General features: G+C 37.3%; 3 protein-coding genes across 3 annotated transcripts; 1 reads left to right on the top strand and 2 right to left on the bottom strand.

The window, feature by feature from the left end:
• Window positions 1-3,627: 3,627 nt before the first annotated feature.
• On the top strand, window positions 3,628-4,563 carry LOC100448200 (olfactory receptor 10G7). Its single transcript, XM_002833620.3, has one exon. The coding sequence runs from the start codon at window positions 3,628-3,630 to the stop codon at window positions 4,561-4,563; it is 936 nt and encodes a 311-aa protein (XP_002833666.3).
• Window positions 4,564-11,957: 7,394 nt separating this feature from the next.
• Window positions 11,958-15,907, bottom strand: LOC100443912 (olfactory receptor 10G9). The gene is made up of 2 exons (XM_002822622.4): window positions 15,728-15,907; window positions 11,958-12,996 (listed from the first exon to the last, which is right to left on the bottom strand). The coding sequence occupies exon 2, from the start codon at window positions 12,967-12,969 to the stop codon at window positions 12,034-12,036; it is 936 nt and encodes a 311-aa protein (XP_002822668.3). The 5' UTR covers window positions 12,970-12,996; window positions 15,728-15,907; the 3' UTR covers window positions 11,958-12,033.
• Window positions 15,908-18,586: 2,679 nt separating this feature from the next.
• LOC100444641 (olfactory receptor 10G9) lies at window positions 18,587-19,573 on the bottom strand. The gene has a single exon (XM_002822623.3). It carries the CDS (start codon window positions 19,571-19,573, stop codon window positions 18,587-18,589), a length of 987 nt encoding a protein of 328 aa, XP_002822669.3.
• Between the last annotated feature and the right edge of the window lie 2,982 nt (window positions 19,574-22,555).

Here is a 22,555-nt window from a genome sequence, read left to right as displayed (position 1 = left end):
CAGAGGAGGCCCAATGATGAATAGGGTTGGTAAACAGCAGTGCCTAGACTTCTAACCTAGTCTTTGTTAGAGTATTAACAAGTCACCAGACTGTGTGGGTGGATTCAACTGTGCCTTTTTCCATGTGCAAAGAACTATCAATGCAGAACTCTTGATGATGTTTAGAAGTTCTGGCATGTTTATCACATAGAATCCCACTGGGTTTTAGTGAAACAGCCAAAAATGGTGGATAATTCCTTTCTTTTTCTTGAAGAAGTTAAAACTCAGCAAATGTTACTATTGATCTCCTCTTCCTGGAAAAAGGCACAGACAAGTTGTGTAGGACTCACAACAGACCTAAGTAATTCCTAAACCATAGCTAGGTGGGTGACAATAGTGTTTTCTACCAATGCAGCAAGACAGAAAAGAAAGATAACAAATGTTTACTTTTGGAAAGAAAGACAAAAGTATCATTTTATAAAGATCATGTAACTGTATACTGTATACCAAGAAAATTGATAAGTTACACTGAAAGCACAAGTTAATAGTATTCACAAAGATCAGTACAGAAAGTTGGATAGAAGTTTCAATTAACAAAAATTGATAGCATATATTTGATAAAGAGATGTTGAAATATAACTGGAGCTAAATTGAAAGTAATTACTAAAATAGTATTGTGATTTTACATTGATAAAATATGCCTTATACTAAATGGATAACCAATGTCAGAAAAATGGGTAATTTGGTAATTTAATTGGAAAAAATATTGATTCAGGGGACTTCAGTTCTTCAAATTCCATTCCATATAGGACTATATTTTCCATATGAAGATGAGAACATTTCTATTAGCACAAAAGGCTCATGAAACTGCAATTGTCCTCCAAAACTAACAGTGCTTTGGGCACCTACATTAGACCAGTTTTTCTTGTTGTTTTCATAAAAGCTTTTTCCTAATAACTAAGAAATATATTAATTATGGAAGAAAAGTATACCTTCATTCTCTTTAATTGTATTAATTCAAGCTAAAAAATAAAAGAAAGTTTCACAGAAAATTTAAATAAGTTGTAAAGTTTAGAAGATACGAAACAACAAAGGCAAAGTCTCTGAGAAGAACAGAAAATCTCTGAGCTAGCATCCATTCTCGGCCAGGAACTTGCACAGTAAGAGTCTGCCAAGCCCCAGAGGGAAGAATTTTAATTAGGAAGATGTTTATCCACAGGGAGCAGTACTCTGATCATCCCTGGAGCACAGAAAATCCGGAGCTTCTTTTTGTGACTCACCAGAAAGTTAAAGATTTATCAGAGACACTATGCACCTCTTCAGATAATTAGCTCCTTTATAACTAAAACCCATATTTTCTATTTTTAAATTTAAAAAAGAAATGGGAAAAAAATCATTGCCTGCACAAGGAGTTTTCAAATCCAGAGTGTCATAGTTATTCCTTTTGGAAGTTGATTTTTGGCTAAATAAAAAGGTTTATGGAATGATGGCCATCAAATGCAGAATCAACTTTAGCAGATGCATTTGGAAAAAATTACAAGTGTTTATCATGATGTCAGAACATTATCTTCACTCATAAGGACTCTAGAGCTAAGGGAGTATCTCCTAAGATAGCATATTCATATTAAGTTCTATTTAAAAAGAGTTACTTCTGTGGTTTCATCTTTGCAAGAAAAGAAAAATTATACTACTCATCAAGAACTGACATTTTCTTTAAATCTTGAATTTTGCTTCATGATCCAAAACCTAGTTGTAAAATTGGTAAGTAGCAAAAATTGGCAACACTTCAGCATTTTTTGTTATTAGACACTTTTTGAGGGGAGGTGATTATGATGTATTTATGGTCATAGTTTTGTTTCTCTTCATTTTTCATCAGCTTTGGCTAATGAAGCTAGATTATCTTAGTCATGACTTACAGAGCCAACTTTTTGTGGTTCTGTAGAAGACTAAAAATTTTGTGAAATCATAAATCAATGAAGTGCTTTTTTTATAAACCTCAGCATTGCAACTGTGAGTTTCCAACTCAGTTTCAGCTGAATTCCATGATGGAAAAGTCTGCTTCTGTCAGAAATCCCCCCCCTCAAAAATGTATTGCTGATGTATGACAGAAGCATTTTAGAAATTAATAAAGAAATGCTTCTTTTCTATCAGAGAGGTCCAGGTCTCCAATCACGTTTCCTTATATTTCTTCACAAATTTTAATTCATTTTCTCTTGAAAATATAGTGTCTGGGACATTGTGTCCATATGTTAAAGAAAAAAAGAAAAACTTTGAGTCTGAGCTTTGAAATAATAGAAATCCTAGAAATAACGGAAATAAAAGACTTTTTATTTTTAGAAGGGCATTTGTATTTTTATAATAACTATATTATTATTTTAATTCAGTTCTGAAACTCAAACATCAGAGAAAGTTTAGTCTTTCTCACTACTCAAGCAGGTTCAATTCTTCTTGGCTATCTCAAAATGTGTTGTGAGATTATTTGATCATACTTTAGAAAGAGAAGGCTTAATTGCCTAAAATTCTGGAGAAGTAAATAATAAAAAATGCATAAATAGAAAGAGACACAGAATAAGGGAAGTTAAAGAAAATGATGGTACTGTTCATTATTGCATTAGTTTGGGGTCAAACTTTGTATATGACCAGGAAGGTATGATCTAGGACAGCGGTGCCCAATGTTTGTGGCACGAGGGACCAGGTTCTGGTTTAATGGAAGACAATTTTTACATGGACCAGGGTGGGGTCTGGGGTGGGGAGGAGGAGGATGTTAGTTAGATTCTCATAAGGACCACACAACCTAGACTCCTAGCATGTGTGGTTCACAATACGGTTCCCACTCCTACAAGAATCTAATGCCCCTGCTGATGTGACAGGAAGTGGGGCTCAGGTGGTGATGCTCGCTTGCTGGCAGCTCTCTTCCTGCTGTGCGGACTGGTTCCTAACAGGCCATGGACCGGTACCAGTCCCTGACCTGGAGTTTGAGGACCCCTGATCTAGGGTAAGACAAAGGAACAGAAGACCGGCTCCACATAATGCTAAACCACTGCTGGAATCCTACCTTAGTTCTGCAGCTGGCCAGAGAGCTCTGAGAAGGCAGTTTTCTCCCAGCCATCCAGAATGAAGATTGCTTTAGAAATTTGTATTTGTAATGGAAATTCTCTAATGATCAAAGAGACTGAATCTGTATGTGTGAAAGTGTGTGTGTGTGTGTGTTGACACAGAGAGAATGTGTGTGTGCATGTGCATCTATATATGTGTGTGTTTGAGAGAAAAACAGAGAGAGATGCTTGAATAAAGGCTTATCCCCGGAAAGAGCTTGCCAGCACCTAAGTGTTGCTAATTTGAGTACATCTTTTCCAATTCTACAGAAAATAGGATACAAAATTTGTTCTTCTTTTCAAAATTTGGCTGATTTTATGTTAATTTCCTCCTCTTTTGTATATGGCTTATTCTGGTACTGGAATAAGAAAGTGATATTCCTCTTCAAAGACCTATACTGAAGCAAAAGGAATTTATAAAATATAAAAAATAATTTAACCCTGGTGTTCTCAATCAGAAAAATATAGTTGCCATATTTCATATAAAACATGCTCACAGTAAATGCTATCTCCCTTCCTTTCTGTAAGAACAGAGCCCCATATATGAGAAGAAATGTCCAACACCAGCCTCGTGACAGCGTTCATCCTCACGGGCCTTCCCCATGCCCCAGGGCTGGACGCCCTCCTCTTTGGAGTCTTCCTGTTGGTTTATGTGCTCACTGTGCTGGGGAACCTCCTCATCCTGCTGGTGATCAGGGTGGATTCTCACCTCCAAACCCCCATGTACTACTTCCTCACCAACCTGTCCTTTATTGACATGTGGTTCTCCACTGTCACGGTGCCCAAAATGCTGATGACCTTGGTGTCTCCAAGCGGCAGGGCTATCTCCTTCCACAGCTGCGTGGCTCAGCTCTATTTTTTCCACTTCCTGGGGAGCACCGAGTGTTTCCTCTACACGGTCATGTCCTGTGATTGCTACCTGGCCATCAGTTACCCGCTCAGGTACACCCGCATGATGAGTGGGTGCTCGTGTGCTCTCCTGGCCACTGGCACTTGGCTCAGTGGCTCTCTGCACTCTGCTGTCCAGACCATAATGACTTTCCATTTGCCCTACTGTGGACCCAACCGGATCCAGCACTACTTCTGTGACGCACCGCCCATCCTGAAACTGGCCTGTGCAGACACCTCAGCCAACGAGATGGTCATCTTTGTGGACATTGGGGTAGTGGCCTCGGGCTGCTTTCTTCTGATAGTGCTGTCCTATGTGTCCATCGTCTGTTCCATCCTGTGGATCCACACCTCAGAGGGGAGGCACAGAGCCTTTCAGACCTGTGCCTCCCACTGCATCGTGGTCCTTTGCTTCTTTGGCCCTGGTCTTTTCATTTACCTGAGGCCAGGCTCCAGGGACGCCTTGGATGGGGTTGTGGCCGTTTTCTACACCACGCTGACTCCTCTTTTCAACCCTGTTGTGTACACCCTGAGGAACAAGGAGGTAAAGAAAGCTCTGTTGAAGCTGAAAAATGGGTCAGTATTAGCTCAGGGTGAATAGTTAAGAAAGGCCAGATATAGCTAACTTTTCTTTTTTTATTTGTAATTAAATTAAACCTTCAACATGAGTGTTATACTTGAATGGAGCATTTCAATTATTCAGTCTTAATTTTTAATCAGACAGTTAATTAATTTTTCATTTTTTTTCTGCAGAGTGTTTGTTAGAATCCTAGTTAAAGCAGCCATTTCATGGTGATAATCTAAGAGAAAGGATAATAGTCTATTCTTTTCACGTTCCATTAAGTAATCAGAAAAGTAGTTTATTTTCTTATATAAATATTTTCCAGAATTGCTATTCAGTATAATGTTCTTACAGTTTATTTTGTGTCATTTAAGTCAAAGCCTTATAAAAATCTTTTCATGTTTTAAACTTTCCATATTGAAAAATTCATTATAGCATTCATAAATAACTACATAATTTAATATCCATATGATAAAATTTTTACTTTAGAAAATACTAGACAAAAAGTCTTGGTTCTCAAGAAGAATGGCTTTATTCACATTCATGGGCCAATAAAAACCATATAACTCTTTAATATTTTTTTCTTACTTTGGCCTGAAAGATTTCTGAGAGTAAATATTTGTCCATTTATGCACTGTATACACCGCACACATTGTATTGGTCTCTGATGACAACTATCTAGACTTTCCTTCCATATTTGTGGAGCTGCCAATCTCTTATCCTCAATGCCAAGTTTCCATTTTCAGCAATTTTAAAATTATTTTTATAAGTTACCAGAGGATAAATAATAAATATACAAAAATGACCAAATAATCTTAGAGACAAAAATATGCAGTCAAAAACTATTGAGAGTATCCCTTAATTTAGAATAAAGTACTAGATAATATTTCCCATGTAATTAGACTATATCTGTAAGTCATATTCGTTTGACTTAAAGTATATGAAATGGACTCTGTACACTCTCTGGGTAGGGAAGGCTCGGACCATGAACCTTATAATCTGTCATCCAAATAAATACATATATTTAAAGTGTAAATAAATTTTTCTCAAAATAAATGTTTAATTTAAATACCGCAGGTATCCTGTTCATACCAACTCTGCCTAGCATAGCATGAAGACTAAAAGAAAACTAGAAGGCAGCTGCTAGAACTGAAAAGCATTTCTCAAACTCCTCAGATTTGCAGCAGCTGCATTTCAAAGATGCTTTAGCAAAAACGTTCCTTTGCGCTAAGTTTCCATATCTTGCTCCAAGTAAACTGTGCGGTGATATTGAGAAGAAAAACATACTAACTTGGTAAACATGAACTATATAAACCATGACACAAGGATCAATATAAGAGGTAAATTTTTGGTTTTCACACCAAGAAATCAGATTGGTATGGACCAATTATATAATTCAGCTCATTTCTCAAAGGAAAAAACTGAGGTAGACATAAACCAAAATTACTTAGTCATTGGATTCACTTGGATTCTTACACTTCTCTGTAACATCACGCTGTTATATCTAACTTACCATTACCTAAAATGTTATGGGATATTTATTGGGTGTTAAGTCACATGCTAAACAGTAGATACGCAAAAACCACAGACAAGGTCTCTGCATTCACCAAAGTCATTGCCTGGCAAGGGGGAAAAATATGTTTCATTGTCGAGGTTATATTGTTGTAAGTGCAATGGGTGCCCAAGGAGAGATCCGTTATTAGTTTTGACTTGGAAAGATGCTAAAGGATTCAAAATACTATGGCAATATGTATCACACACAACCATTTTGAAAGTAAATTATTGATAAAGATATATAAGAAGAATGTCAATGTCTTTATTTAATTGAAAATGTTATTGAAATAATTTTAGAATCGCGTGAAGTTGTAAGAAATAACACAGTGAGAGTCCTTGTTATACCTTGCCCAGTTTCCCCCAATGGTAACAGTTAGCAAAATTGTAGTGCAATATCACAACTAGGATATTGACGTTATTATAATCCACAAATCTTATTCAGGTTTTTCTAGTTTTACTCACATGTATGTGTGTGTATTTGTTAAATACTATACAGTTTTAACACCAGTGTATGTTAATTAATTTTAACCTGGCTCAATCTACCTATTTATCCATTCAATAAATAAATATACACTGAGTGGCTATCATGTCCTATGTACAATTAGTACAAAACAAAATAAACAGGCATAGACCTCCTTTTAAGAAGTTTGTAGTCCCAATATACAAGATGTATAGTGTTCATAAGTTGATGAGTCATAAAAATCAAACAAATCATGACAAAATTTGTGTACAATACTAGGAAGAAGGATTTTGATCTTGCAAGTTCTGGAGAGTTATTGAAATACTGTAATATGATAGTATTTTTATTTGGAGACATAACCTATGGTAACATGGAAGACAGATGGAAGGAAGGTGAATTTTAGGGCAGCAACTGAAGAGCTTTTTGACTGTGTATCAAGAAAGAAAAACACCAAAGTCCAAGTTCAGACAACAGCAGAGGGAATTGGGAGTGGGGAAAGGGACAGCAAATAGAAGCCCACTGTGTGAGGAGGCAAAGCTGATAGAGAAGTTCATATGATTTGGCCATTGTGATGTAACTTATCAAAATAGAGAAAGTAACAGGGTTATGTTCTTAAGGTAGAATGAAAGTGTCTGACTTTGGAAATGTTTGGGTTGAGTGCCTGTGGAAGTTTCAGGTAAAATTATTTGGTTGAAGGTGTAGCTTGGGAGATGCAGAAGCCTACCCAGGTAAGTAAGCAAGAGGACGGGTCACTATATTCCTTGTTTTGTGCTGGCTGTTAAACATCTGTTTCCTAACATGGAGAAGGAAACGTCTCTTATTCAATAGTAGCATGAAGAGAGGTCAGATCAGGAAAAAGTAACCACCACCTCTCCTACATTTCTCGAGGAAGTCCGAGAAAGGAAACCTTAAGGAGTTTTATACAAATCTGTTATTGGACCTTTCCTTACAGTATTATTTCTCACAATGACACTCAAAGACCTTTCTAGAAGGTTGTAAATTCAAAGAAGTCCAGAGACAGTACTTATAAAAGCAGCTCCTTCTTGATGGCATAGTCATGAAAGATAGCAAAGGATGAAAGGGCCACCACTGTTGCTCTTTCAGTTCCCTGATGCTGTTAAACTCCTTTAATAGGTTAGATCTGAATAGCATTGAGGGGATACTAGAAGGAAATTAAAAGAAAATCAAGTGTCAAAAGGATTAATTTAAATAATAAAAGGGCCGCTTGAGGATTTGGGAAACAAAGGTGCACATTGAAGGCACATGGTGCACATAGTAGGCACAGAAGCATAAAACCTGTGTGTTTAAAGATGGAGATAATACGTGGATGAGTGGAACAGAATATGGAGTCCAGAAAGAGACCGACGCATAGCAGTCTGTTGACTTTTAGCCAAAGTGCCAAGGCATTTTGAAGAAAAAAGTGTGATACTTTCAACAAATTATGCCTAAAAGTCTGTCTATCCCTAACTAAGAACCAAACTTTGAATATTACTTCACTTTATATACAAAAATTAACTTAAATGAGATTATTGACCTAGATGTAAAAGCTAAAACTATTATATTTCCAGGACAAAAAAGTAGGAGAGAAACTTTCATAAACTTGGGGTAGATATAGATTTCTTAAGGAGGACAGAAAACATGAACCATAGAAATAAGTCAAAAGTTGGGCTTTATCAAAATTATAAATTTGTGCTCTTCTGAAGATATTAATAAATAAATGAGTAGGCAAAAAACACACTAGATGTAAATATTTGTAATGCATATATCTAATAAAGAACTGAATAAAAAATAGTAAAGATATACCACAATTTAATAATTAAAAACAACCCAATGAGAAATGGGCAGAAGATCTGAACACACGCTTCTCAAAGAAGGATATTTGAATGGGCACCAGGAAGATGAAAAATTGCTCAACATTATTAACCGTTAGTGAAATATAAATTCAGACATAATAAGACTACACACACATAATCAAATGGCCAAAATTTAAAAACCTAAAGTCAATATTATTGAGAATGTGGATCAATAGGAACTTTTATGCATTTCCGGTAGATATATAAAACGGTACAGCCAGTTTGGAGAAAACTCAATTTTTTAAAATATTAAATACATATTTGTCATTGAACTTATCATTCAACTTGACAAATCTATTTTTTAATGTTTACCCAAGAGAGTTTAAATCATATGCCTAACAAATATTTGCAAACGAATCTATGTAGCAGCTTTATTAATAATATCCCCAAACTGAAAGCAATAGGTAATAGATTATGGCATATTTATATAATAGACTACCTTTCAATGACAAGTGCATTACTGATACACACAAATGCACAAATAAATATAAAAAACATTAGAATAAACAAAACAAGTCAGACACAAGACAGTATATACTATATGATCCCATTCATAGGAAACTCTAAAAAGGACAAATCTAATCCATAGTGACAGAAGGCAGATCAGTAGTTATCTGGGGCTTAGGTGATGTAGGACTGATGAGAAGGGACACGGCAGATTATATGTGGTACTGGAAAGGTTTTTACCATGATTGTGGTGGTAGATACACAGGTACTTCCATTTATTAAAACATATCAGACTGTGCACCTAAAATGGATACAAACTATACCTCAATAAAGTTTTGCATTTTAAAAACAAATTCTTTCCCAATAAAGTTTTTAAAAGCAGGCAAAAAGTCCCCCATCCCCACACCCCACAACAGACCCTGATGTGTGATATTCCCCTTCCTGTGTCCAAGTGTTCTCATTGTTCAATTCCCACCTATGAGTGAGAATATGTGGTGTTTGGTTTTTTGTCCTTGCGATAGTTTGCTGAGAATGATGGTTTCCAGCTTCATCCATGTCCCTACAAAGGACATGGGAGGGACAGCATTAGGAGATATACGATATACCTAATGTAAATGATGAGTTAATGGGTGCAGCACACCAACATGGCACATGTATACATATGTAACAAACCTGCACTTTGTGCACATGTACCCTAGAACTTAAAGCATAATAAAAAAAAATATATATATATTTAAAAAAAGAGCAGGCAAAAAGTCAAACTACAAATTAAAAACAAAAAAGAGAAACTTATTTCTAAAGAGCAATGACAAAGTAACTGGTACAGACCTAACCTCCCTTCAAAACTGTATAAAATGTAGTCACACACTATACAAATTACTAAAGGATATTCTAAAATTGAATAAAATAATCCTAGATAGAAGGATAGAAGTGCAAAATAAATAAGTCCATAAATACCACAGGAAAGGGTGAATACGTACATAAACATACAAGAAGACATTTGACTGTTTAAAGCCCCAACAGTAACGTCTTGTCTGGTTTATAACATAGTTAGAAATTAAATAAAGGACAAAAATATTTCTAAAAAAATGTATAAAGCCATTACATGGAACTAAATGTAAGAGTCTTGGATTATTCAAATATGGTAAGGTACTAATGCAAATAGATTATAATGCATTGAAATGATATTGGCTTTATCATAAAAATATAATAAAAAGTAAAAATAGTTAAAAGTAATGAAAAATTAAATAAAGTAATGAAAATACTTGAATAATACATTAAATATTTTAAAAAATACAAAAAAGATTGAGAAACATGAATAAAGAAAAAGGAATTTAAGGTAAGAATAGAAAACAAAAAAATATTAGACTATTACAGATACAGTAATATACTACAAAAAAAGATAAATAAATAAGTAAAACAGGCAGCTTATAAAAGAAGCAACATCTAATTATATCTGGTTTAAAAACAACTACACTAAATACAAATACACACACACACACACACACACACACACACACATGGAAAGTTAAAGGGTAGAAAATTTATGCCAAGAAAATACTAGGAAAAAACTAATATGACTATATTATTAGCAAATAAAGTGAACTTTCAAGTAAGAAGTATTATCAGAGATATAAAGGACATTTTTTAAATGTCTACTTGTAAAAAGCTAAAAGGGTCAATTTATTTTAGGTGGGGACCTACATGTTTATGGACTTTACCTTCATGAACCCCCTCCAGTTTCCTATCATGAAAAGCTAAAAATAAAATTTAAAAAAAAAATCTCCTCTTGGCTCTGGTAGAGTTAGGGGACAGGTAACCATTGTGAAACATACCCAGAGCTTCCTATACACCAGATGTCTGTTCCCTGGGCAAAGGCTTTGTCAGATTCTTATCCCAAATGGAGTAAGGGCATTTCTCCTACTTAAGTTTGACCCCTATAGCCCTCCTGTCTTACTTAAAGGGGAAAACATATTAAATGGGTCAGTTTTAGAGGAATTAGATTGGGAATGTTGAATGTAGCTGGAGAAGAGAATGGGAGAAACAGGGAATTGAGATGGGAGGTACTTATGAAAACACTTGTGAAGATCACAGTTCTAAAGACAGGCCCACTAAAAACACAAGCGTTGAATCAGAATTTTACAGGACAATACTCCTCCCTCAACTCTTACAACCACACCAACAGGTCTCCAGTAAATAACAATAAATAAAAGAGTTGAAGAGCTGAAAGAGTTACTAGTCACAGACTCTCTTTGAGGACTAGTATTTAAGGATACATAAAATAAATGGGCAAGGCAAAACAAAACACTAGAGGAATTTGAAGCCTTTGGTCCCTACAAACATGACACACAGTCCAACTTCTAGCCAGACTAGATTACCATAAATCTTCCTTCTAATTGCCTATTTATCTCAGTTCCTATTACTCGACACAACATGTCTAGCTTTCAACAAAAAATTATAAGACATGTTAAAAGGTAAGAAAAAACAGCACAGTCTACTGAAACTATAAAAATGCTAGAAGAAAACCTCAGGAAAACTCTTCTGGACATGGTCTAGGCAAAAAATTCATGACTAAGACCTCAAAAGCACAGGCAACAAAAATTAAAATCGACAAATAACACTTATACTAAAAAGCTTCTGCACAGCAAAAGAAATAATCAACAGAAATAACAGAATGGGAGAAAACATTTGCAAACTATGCATCCAATAGGGACTCATATCCAGAATTTACAAAGAACTCAAATTACTTAACAACAACGAAAAGCAAATAATCTCATCAAAAGGTTGGTAAAGGAAATGAATAGACATTTTTCAAAAGAAAACATATAAGTGATTAACAGGCACATGAAAAAATGCTCAACATCAATAACCATCACAGAAATGCAAATTAAAGCCACAAAATCAGTCAGAATCACCATTATTAAAAAGATAAAAAATAACAGATGTTAGCAAGGCTATAGAGAAAAGGGAACACTTATCCACTGTTGATGGGAATGTAAATTAGTACAACCTTTATGGAAAACAGTGTGGAGATTTCTCAAAGAACTAAAAATAGAATTACCATTTAATCTAGCAGTTCCACTACTGGGTATCTACCCAAAGGAAAAGAATTCATTACATCCAAAAGATACCTGCTCCTGTATGTTTTTCACAGCACTATTCACAAGAGCTAAGATATGTAATCTTCCCTAGTGTCTATTTGCTCTGAGAATGTGTTACTTTGTCTTTCAGCTTCAACAGAGCTTTCTTCACCTCCTTGTTCCTCAGGGTGTACACAACAGGGTTGAGAAGGGGTGTCAGCACAGTGTAGAAAACGGCCACAACCCCATCCACAGCTTTCCTGGAGCCTGGCCTCAGGTAAATGAAAAGACCAGGGCCAAAGAAGCAAAGGACCATGATACAGTGGGAGGCACAGGTCTGAAAGGCTCTGTGCCTCCCCTCTGAGGTGTGGATCCGCACGATGGAACAGACGATGGACACATAGGACAGCACTATCAGGAGAAAGCAGCCCGAGGCCACTATTCCAACAGTCACAAAAATGACAATCTCTGTGGCCAAGGTGTCTGCACAGGCCAGTTTCAGGATGGGCGGTGCATCACACAAATAGTGCTGGATCCGGTTGGGTCCACAGTAGGGCAAATGGAAAGTCAATATGGTCTGGACAGCAGAGTGCAGAGAGCCACTGAGCCAAGTGCTGGTGGCCAGGAGAGCACAGGAGCACCCACTCATCATGCGGGTGTACCTGAGCGGGTAACTGATGGCCAGGTAGCGATCATAGGACATGACCGTGTAGAGGAAACACTCAGTGCCCCCTAGGAAGTGAAAGAAATAGAGCTGAGCCACGCAGCTGTGGAAGGAGATAGCCCTGCCGCTTGGGGACACCAAGGTCATCAGCATTTTGGGCACCGTGACAGTGGAGAACCACATGTCAATGAAGGACAAGTTGGTGAGGAAGTAGTACATGGGGGTGTGGAGGTGAGAATCCACCCTGATCACCAGCAGGATGAGGAGGTTCCCCAGCACAGTGAGCACATAAACCACCAGGAAAACTCCAAAGAGGAGGGCATCCAGCGCTGGGGCATGGGGAAGGCCCGTGAGGATGAACGCAGTCACGAGGCTGGTGTTGGACATTTCTTCTCATTCTTGGTCTCTCTCCCTCTGGGAATATAAAGAGCGCCCAGCATTTAGCAGTTAATTGAGAAATGAGAATCCATTCTCTATGTGGAAACTACATCGACCAGGTAGATAATTCTGGAGTTATCGTGGACTTTGCTTGTTATAAAGCTTCCTTCATAAACTAATGAAGTGATTTCCTAGTCTCTCTCTCTCTGACACACACACAGAGACACATGCGGAAGAAATTAGGAGAAACGCATTGTCTTAGATTTCAATAGGTGTATAAATTACCACAAACTTAACTGGCATAAAACATGCAAATTTATTGTCTCACCCTCTCTGTTGGTCAGGTCATCTGGGCCCTCTGTTTAGCTCTCATCATGTTTTAATCAACATATCACCAAGGGCTGCAATCTCATCTGAGGTTGGGGATCATTCTCCAAGCTTCTTGTGGTTGTTGGCATGATTCAGTTCCTTGCAGTTTCAGGACTCAGGTTCCAGTTTCCTTGCTGTTTGTTGGCAGGACATATAACTCTCAACTTACTGAGGTCACCCTAGGTCCAAGAAAGTCCTAGCTACTTGGCCTTCTTAAAACACCACAGGTTACGTCTTCAAAACCAACGAGATAGACTCTCTCCAGTTTGCTATGACAAACTATTACATAATGTTACGTAATGCAGTCACGGGGGTGATATTCCATCGTATTAACAGGTCCCAGGCATACTCAAAGGAAGGTTATTAAATAGAAAGTATATACTAGAGGGTGGGAATCTTGAAGGCTACTACAAGTTCTACCTAGCACATTCATTTTTGCTTCCTTGTTCATGGGAAAACTTAAAAAAAAAAAAACACCAAGAATTTAATTGTTAGTGGCTGGGAATATTTGAAAACTGAACAGTTCAGCTAAATCATTCTGTAGTTTCCTCATATGTTATTTGACATTACTAACATCACCTACCTCACCGAGAAGTTATAAGCATTAAATAAGATGATACAGATAAAGTATTAAGTATTGTGCCTGGCAGTTAGTAACTGTTCAATAAATGACAGTGAGTCTTATCACATTGTGCCTTGCAGCTGTATTACGGAATTTCCAGTTTTGATCTTAGGAAGAAAGAGAGTACATATACTCTTTCAGTATTTTCAGAGAGTCCTTCTGAATCTAAGAGCTAGGTCTTCGTGGATTATTTTGAGCCTGATACTGTTACTGATGTCCTCACTACTGCCTGCTTTCAAAGGGCTTGTCCTTGATCTCTCAGAGCAGGTAAGAATTTCAGCGCAGCTCCATAATGGGATTCCCACGACCTCCCAAATGATCCAGAGAGCATCAAGGTTCATGCATAACTGCCCCCTGCCCCCATTTCTGTTACCCTAGAACACTTCCTATGTGGTTTTGAGAACATGGCTTTCATATGTGCTCTCCCAAACATAATCCACTGGGTAGAGGCCAGCTGTCTTTCATATTCCTTCTATCCTAGGTTTCTAAATATATTCTAATATTGGCTTTGTTAGATATCATGTGTTGCCTCCACCATCTTCCTTTACTCCTTATTCTCATAAATCCAGGTAATGAATGATCTCACAAAGAAGACAATTCCATCAAGTCTGTGTCTCTTAATTAAGACCTAGAAGCTGAGACAGGAAAAACGGGACCAATGTAAGAAGAGGGGCCTATGTCACCTTGACGTCAAGAGAAGCTGGGATTCTGTATAATGGAAATTGGGTCCAAAATAAGGTTCTTTGCTTAATATTAATATTAATACAAAATGTTGTCTTAGTTCAGGATTCTTACTAATTGTTCAGTGGGCAAATACTATGAAACTTGTTCACCAGTGTGAGAGAAGCCGTGATCTCTGCCCTTCAGAAATCCCAGAGAAGATACCTCCAGGGAATGTGGCTTAAGCTACTTTAAAGAAAGGTTTTTGAACTATGTAAATAAATAGCAGAAAGGAGATTACTGCTATCACCAACATGGATATCAGAACTTTTAAAATAGAACCAAGATACTCTGAAATTTCTACTGCACCAGGAGGAATAATTCCCAGAATAGCTTCATGATCAGATTTGATGAAATGTGAAAATCCTCATCCAGTGAAGTCCAAGGTAGCCTGAGACCTAAAGCAAGAGTCTCAATCGGCAGGGTCAATGTTTGACTTGCATATTAGCATATAGAAGTATACATAGCAACTTTGTCTCTATTAGTATCCCATCAATTACTATCTGTCTATCTATGTATCTAACTGATTTTATAACAAAGTCTTAACAATTCTCGAATATCTTAGATCTGAATGGAAGTTTGAGATAAAGTAAAGAAGGAAAGCAGGAGAAAATAAGTTAAATCTACATTTCTAAGAACTCATCTTACAGTAGGTGATTCATTTCAATAGTAAAACTCATCTGACTTTTTGCCCCAATTTGTCACTTTCCACCTGCTGTGTACAGGTGCTAAGTTTGCAAGATACCACTCAAAGAACCCAGATACAGTGTTAAGAAAGAGTGGTCCTTTTCTACTTACGGACCGAACTAGTTGAAGTGCAGGGAGTGGAAATGAATATGGGTAGGAACTTAAGTTGATTTGTGTCTCAGAGGATGGGATTCCTCTTCAGCTTTTAGGTTCCTTTGATGCATACAAAACCAACAGGAAGAGACCAATGAAAGATTCTTCATAAGCATGCACACATTTCCTTAGAGTTTTTTATTTAGCCTCCTGAGATGAGCCCATGCCTTCCTGGAACCAATATTTGTACCTTAGAGGAAAGAATAACCGACTTACCCTTTTCTCTCACCAGTGACTGAGACACACTCACAACTGCTTGCTCTCAACTTAAAATTTTCGATAATCTATAATGGTCCTCACTTGTTGGTGCTCTCCAGCTCAGCATCACTCACTTGTTCACTGTTTATGGTGGTTTTAATCATCCAAATTCCCCAGCTTTTTCTGCTGTTTAGAGTTGCAGGGTGGCTTTTCCCCAGAGATCTACCTACCTAACATAATTATATCCCAATTGTATAAGTAATCATTAGATATTATTGCTGTCATAATTTTCATTGCTTTTACAACATAAGTAAACAATTTTGATATTTCATGCACACGTCTCCTTTGGTAAATTAACTTTTTAGAATCTTCATTCATTGCTTTCTTTTTTGAGGTAATAGTCTTTATCTTACTGACTTATCTGAAGTTTTACAAATTGAAAACATTAATTTGTTTTTTATTGTAAGGTAAAATGTACTTTGAAATTTATCACCACTTAATACTTTTTAAACTTGCATAGATATTTTTGCTGTTCTAGGAAATTTTATAAATTGATTGTAATATGTTTTCTGATATTGGTATTTTGCTTTAATGGGATTTTCTTGGTCAGGTGCAGTGGCTCATGCCTGTAATCCCAGTACTTTGGGAGCCAAGGCAGGTGGATTGCTTAAGCCCAGGAGTTGGAGACCAGCTTAGGCAACACGGTGAAACCCTGTCTCTACAAAAACTACACAAACTAGCCAAGTATGGTGGTGGGTACCTGTAGTCCCAGCTACTCAGGAGGCTGAGATGGGAGGATCACTTGATCCTGGGAGGCCAAGGTTGCAGTGAGTTGAGGTGACACCACAGCACTCCAGCCTGGACAACAGAGCCAGACCCTGTCAAAAAAAAAAATTTCTCACACACAAGTTTATCAGTATTCACTTATGTAATATTTAATGTTTTAAGGCTTTTTCCTCCATTTAAATCTTTACTTCATCTGAAATTAATTTTATGTGTGACATAAGGATGTTTTTATTTTCTACATAATTTGGGATTGTAGTTGTAATTACCTCATTAACTGAAATTTTTTTTTAAAGGAATTTGGTTTAAGTTTCCAATTATTTTTGTATTCTCTTTACAGTTTATGTATTAACCTCTAGTTTTATTACATTATCATCAAAGAAAATGAGTGGCAAATTTTCTATTTCAAAATGTAATAACTTTAGTCTCATGTATTATTTTTATGGTTAGCTTCCTCTATTTGTTTCTTTTCTTTAAAAATATGTTTTTAATTAATTTTTTCCAAGAGGGTTTTGCACTCCTATAAAATCTCTTACATAAATAAGTGTCATACAGTCCTCCACATTCATATCTCCTATCTACTATAATTGAGTTTTTTACGTGTCTAGTATGACATAGGGTCAAGACTAATTTTTTTATTCTGAATACTCAGATACCTTAACATAATTTATTGAAGAAGGCAACCTTGCTTTATTGCTCGGCAGTGTCATCTTTGTCATACGAATATGTATCAGTCTATTCCTTTACGCTGTATTCAGTTACAATTTCCTATTTGTCTAGCCCCATACAAATATGACACTCCTGAGTTACTATAGCTTTGTAATAAGTTCTGATAACTAGTGTTGTCAATCTTTCAGTTAAGTTTTATTTCTTCAAGATAATATTGACCATTTTGGGACTTATCCAATCCACACTTTAGGATCCACATGTCCATAGCTGCAAAATCAAATGCTGGGATTTTACTTGGAATAGTATTGAATGTATAGATCTATTTGAATAAAATTGGCATTTTTAAAACATGAGTCTCCGTGTGTGCAAGTTGTAATCCTACATTCGTTCAGCAAACTTTATATTTATCTGAAAATATTTTATTTCTATTGTCATGGTCTTACACATGTTACTTAAAATTAAATTCAGCTCCAGGTTCTCATCCCCAGCACTATGGACATTTTGGCCATGATAAGCTTTGTTGTGAGGGTCTGTCCTGTGCATTGTGGAATGCTTAATACCCCTGACCTATAGCCAATAGATGCCAGTGCCTTTGACAAGCAAGTATATTTCCAGACATTGCCAAATGAACCAGGGGACAAAACAGCCCCAATGATCTAGATATTTAAGAGATTTAATGTTTTATATTGAATCTTAACAAACATAATAAAATGGGTGCATGTGATAAGTGCATAAAATATTATATAGGTAGCTGTAGATCATACATTATCATTGCTGGATAGTAATCTATTCTGTGAATACACAATTTCTATTTGATTCATTGATAATATTTAAATATTAATAGCTTGCTATTTTTGCCCATTAAAAATAGTGTTTCTAGAAATGTTTTCAGATACATATATGTAAATAGACAGATACATATACATACATAAATATATGAAATCCTGTATGTTAAATATGCTAAATGTTACAGACTTTCTTTTGTATACACATTTGGATTTGTATATACACATACAAATATACAGATACATTAAAACCAAAAAGAAATTTGAACAGCTACAGCCACAATTAGAAAAATGACCTCAGATATTTGTAGCTATTTTTGAACAATGTCTCCATAATGGTAAATTGTTAAGTTTGTGCGCAAAAGAAATCAAACAAAACACAAAACTTTTTATCAAGTTGTAAACATGAAGGACTCAACCATCTATCCCGGAGATTCGATGAAAATATTTAATTAATATGAACATATTGATGAGAAATGAATCAATAATTCAGAATATAAGCATGTTCCTCATAAACATAAGTCCAGCTGTGATGTTAAAACTGTCTTAGACAATCTGTGGAAGAATTATAACTGTGCAGGTGTTTTGGAATAATGTTTAACACTGAGAATTATACATATAATCAATTTCACATGAATAACTAAATTAGATTACTATTTTTAAACAAACTATTGTATTTACTTCCTAGTATTTGTTCTCCCTGAGAATGTGCTACTTTGTCTCTCAGTTTCAACACAGCTTTCTTCACCTCCTTGTTTCTCAGGGTGTACACAACAGGGTTGAGAAGGGGTGACAGCACAGTGTAGAAAACGGCCACAACTCCATCCATGACATTCCTGGAGTCTGGTCTCAGGTAAATGAAAACACAGGGAACAAAAAAGCAAAGGACCACAATGCAGTGGGAGGCATAGGTCTGAAAGGCTCTGTGCCTCCCCTCTGAGGTGTGGATCCGCAGGATGGAACAGACGATGGACACATAGGACAGCACTATCAGGACAAAGCAGCCTGAGGCCACTACCCCAATGTCCACAAAGATGACCATCTCGTTGGCTGAGGTGTCTGCACAGGCCAATTTCAGGATGGGCGGTGTGTCACACAAATAGTGCTGGATCCGGTTGGGTCCACAGTAGGGCAAATGGAAAGTCAATACAGTCTGGACAGCAGAGTGCAGAGAACCACTGAGCCAAGTGCCGGTGGCCAGGAGGGCACACCTGCTCCCACTCATCATGTTGGTGTACCTGAGCGGGTAACTGATGGCCAGGTAGCGATCATAGGACATGACCGTGTAGAGGAAACACTCGGTGCTCCCCAGGAAGTGGAAAAAATAGAGTTGAGCCACGCAGCTGTAGAAGGAGATAGTCCTGCCACTTGGGGACACCAAGGTCATCAGCATTTTGGGCACCGTGACAGTGGAGAACCACATGTCAATGAAGGACAGGTTGGTGAGGAAGTAGTACATGGGGGTGTGGAGGTGAGAATCCACCCTGATCACCAGCAGGATGAGGAGGTTCCCCAGCACAGTGAGCACATAAACCACCAGGAAAACTCCAAAGAGGAGGGCGTCCAGCCCTGGGGCATGGGGAAGGCCCGTGAGGAGGAACGCTGTCATGAGGCTGGTGTTGGACATTTCTTCTCATTGCTCTCTCTCCCTCTGGGGATACAAAGATCACCCAGCATTTACCAATTAATTGATAACTGAGAAGCCATTCTCTATATGAAAACCAGGTAGATAATTCTGGAGTTTTCATGGACTTTGCTTGTTACAAAGCTTCCTTCATAAAGCTAATGAAGTGATTTCCTAGTCTCTCTCTCTCTCTCTCTCTCTCTCTCTCTCTCTCTCTGTCACATACAAACACACACACAGAGACACATGCAGAATAAATTAGGAGAAACACATTGTCTAGATTTCAATGGGTGTATAAATTACCACATTTACTGGCTTAAAACATGTAAATTTATTGTCTCGCCCTCTCTGTGGGTCAGGTCAGCTGGGTTCCCTGTTCAGGGTCTCACCAGGTTTTAATCAATGTATCACCAGGGGCTGCAATCTCATCTGAGGCTGGGATCATCTTCCAACCTTATGGGGGTTGTGTGCATGATTCAATTCCTTGTAGTTTTAGGACTGAGGTCCCAGTTTTCTTGCTGTTTGTTGGCAGGACATATCACTCTCAGCTTACAGAGGTCCCCCTAGGTCCTAGAAAGTCCTAGTTACTTGGTCTTCTTAAAACACAACAGGTTACTTCTTTGAAACCAATGAGATAAACTCTCTCCAGTTTGCTATGATAAAATGTTATATAATGTTATATAATGCAGTCAAAGGGGTGATATCCCATCATATTAACAGGTCCCAGGCATGCTCAAAGGAAGGTTATTAAACAGAAGGTGTATACCAGTGGGCAAGAATCTTGAAGGCTGATCGGAATTCTATCTACCACATTCTATTTTTGCTGCCTTGCTCGTGGGAAAACTTAAAAAAAACACACCAAGAATTTAATTATTAGTAGCAAGGAGTATTTGAAAACTGAACAGTACTAGTAAATCATTCTCTAGTTCCCTCTTATGTTATTTGGCATTACTAACATCACCTACCTCACCGAGAAATTATAAGCATTAAATAAGATGATACATTTAAACACGTAGTACTGTGATTGGCAGGTAATAACTGCTCAATAAATCACAGTGAGTCTTACCACATTGTGCCTTGCAGCAGTATTACAGAATTGCTGTTTTTGATCTTAGAGAGAAAGAGAGTACATATATTTTGATCTTAGAGAGAAAGAGAGTACATATATTCTTTTAGTGTTTTCAGAGAGTTCTGAATCTAAGAGCTAGGTCTTTTTGTACTATTGTATACCTGATACTGTTACTGATGTCCTCACTACTGCCTGCTTTTAAAGGGCTTCTCCCAGGTCTCTCAGAGCAGGTAAGAATCTCAGCATAACTCTATAGTGGGATTCCCACGTCCTCCCAAATCATCCAGAGAGCACCAAGCTTCATACATGACTGCCCCCACCCCCATTTCTGTTACCCTATGTGGTTCTGAGAACATGGCATTCATATGTGCTCTCCCAAACACAATCTGCTGGGTAGGTGCCAGCTGTCTTGCACACTCCTTCTACCCTAGGTTTCTAAATATATTCTAACATTAACTTTGTTAGATATCACATGTTGGCCCCTCACCATCTTCCTCTACTCCTTATTCTCATAAATCCAGGTAATGAATGATCTCACAAGAGAAGACAATTCCATGAAGTCTGTGTCTCTTAATTAAGACCTAGAACATGAGACAGGAAAAAATGGGACCAATGCAAGAAGAGGGGCCTATGTCACCTTGATGTCAAGAGAAGCTGGGATTCTGTATAATGGAAATTGAGGCAGAAGTAAGATTTTTTTACTTAATACAAAATGTTGTATTAGTTCAGGATTCTTACTAATTGTTCAGTGGGAGAACGCTATGAAACTTGTTCATCAATATGAGAGAAATTATAGTCTCTGCTCTTCTCAAAGCCCAGATAAGATACCTCCAGGGAATGTGGCTTAAGCTACGTTAAAGGAAGGTTTGTCAAATATGTAAATAAATTGCAGAAAGGAGGCTACTGTAATCACCAGCATGCATATCAGAACTTTTAAAATGGAACCAGTATTACTTTGAAATTTCTACTGTACCAAAAGGACCAACAATCCCCAGCAGAGCTTCATGATCAGTTTTGATGGAATGTGAAAATCCTCATCCAATGAAGTTTAAAGCAAGAGTTTCAATCTGCAGGGTCAATGTTTGACTTGAATATTAGTGTATAGTAGTATATGTAGCGACTTTGTCTGTATCTATCTGTCTATCTAACTATCTAACGGATTTTATGACAAAGTCTTAACAGTTCTCTAATTGTCTGAATTAAAGTTTGAGATAAAGAAAAGAGGGAAAGCAGGAGAAAATAAGTTAAATCTACATTTCTAAGAACTCACCTTATAGTATGTGATTCATTTCAATAGTAAAACTCGTTTGAGTTTTTGCCCCAATTTGTCACTTTCCACATGCCGTGTACAGGTGCCAAGTTTGCCGGATACCACTCAAAGAACAGACACATGGTGTTAAGAAAGAGTGGCCCCTTTCTATTCAAGGACCAAACTAGTGGAAGTGAAGGGAATGGAAACGAAGGTGGGTAGGAACTTAACTTGATTTATGTCTCAGAAGATGGAATTGCTCTTGGGATTTTGGGTTCCCTTGATGAGCAGAAAACAACAAGAAGAGACCAATGAACAGTTCTTCATAAGCATGCATGCATTTCCTTAGTGTTTCTTATTTGAACCCCCCTGAGAAGAGCCCAGTGTCTTTCTGGAACCAATATTTATACATACGAAGAAAGAAGGAGGACTGACTTATTCTTTTCCCTCACCAGTATTTGAGATACACTCACAACTGCTCGCTCTCAACTCTAAATTTTCCATGATCCATAATGGTCCTGGAAAATTTGTTGGCGCTCTCCAGCTCAGCCTCACCGTCTCATTCACCATCTTTGTATGGTGGTTCAAAAGATCCAAATTCCCAAAGTTTTTCTGTTGTTTACAGTTTCAGGGTGGCTTTTCCCCCAGAGATCTACCTACCTAACAT

This window comes from Pongo abelii, chromosome 9, assembly GCF_028885655.2.
Source record: "Pongo abelii isolate AG06213 chromosome 9, NHGRI_mPonAbe1-v2.0_pri, whole genome shotgun sequence".
NCBI lineage: Eukaryota > Metazoa > Chordata > Mammalia > Primates > Hominidae > Pongo > Pongo abelii.
This window is presented reverse-complemented; position numbering and strand designations above follow the sequence as displayed.

Coding starts and splice junctions, on each gene's coding strand:
- LOC100448200 (XM_002833620.3), top strand. CDS start 3,628: ATGTCCAACACCAGCCTCGTGACAGCGTTCATCCTCACGGGCCTTCCC.
- LOC100443912 (XM_002822622.4), bottom strand. CDS start 12,969: ATGTCCAACACCAGCCTCGTGACTGCGTTCATCCTCACGGGCCTTCCC.
- LOC100444641 (XM_002822623.3), bottom strand. CDS start 19,573: ATGTCCAACACCAGCCTCATGACAGCGTTCCTCCTCACGGGCCTTCCC.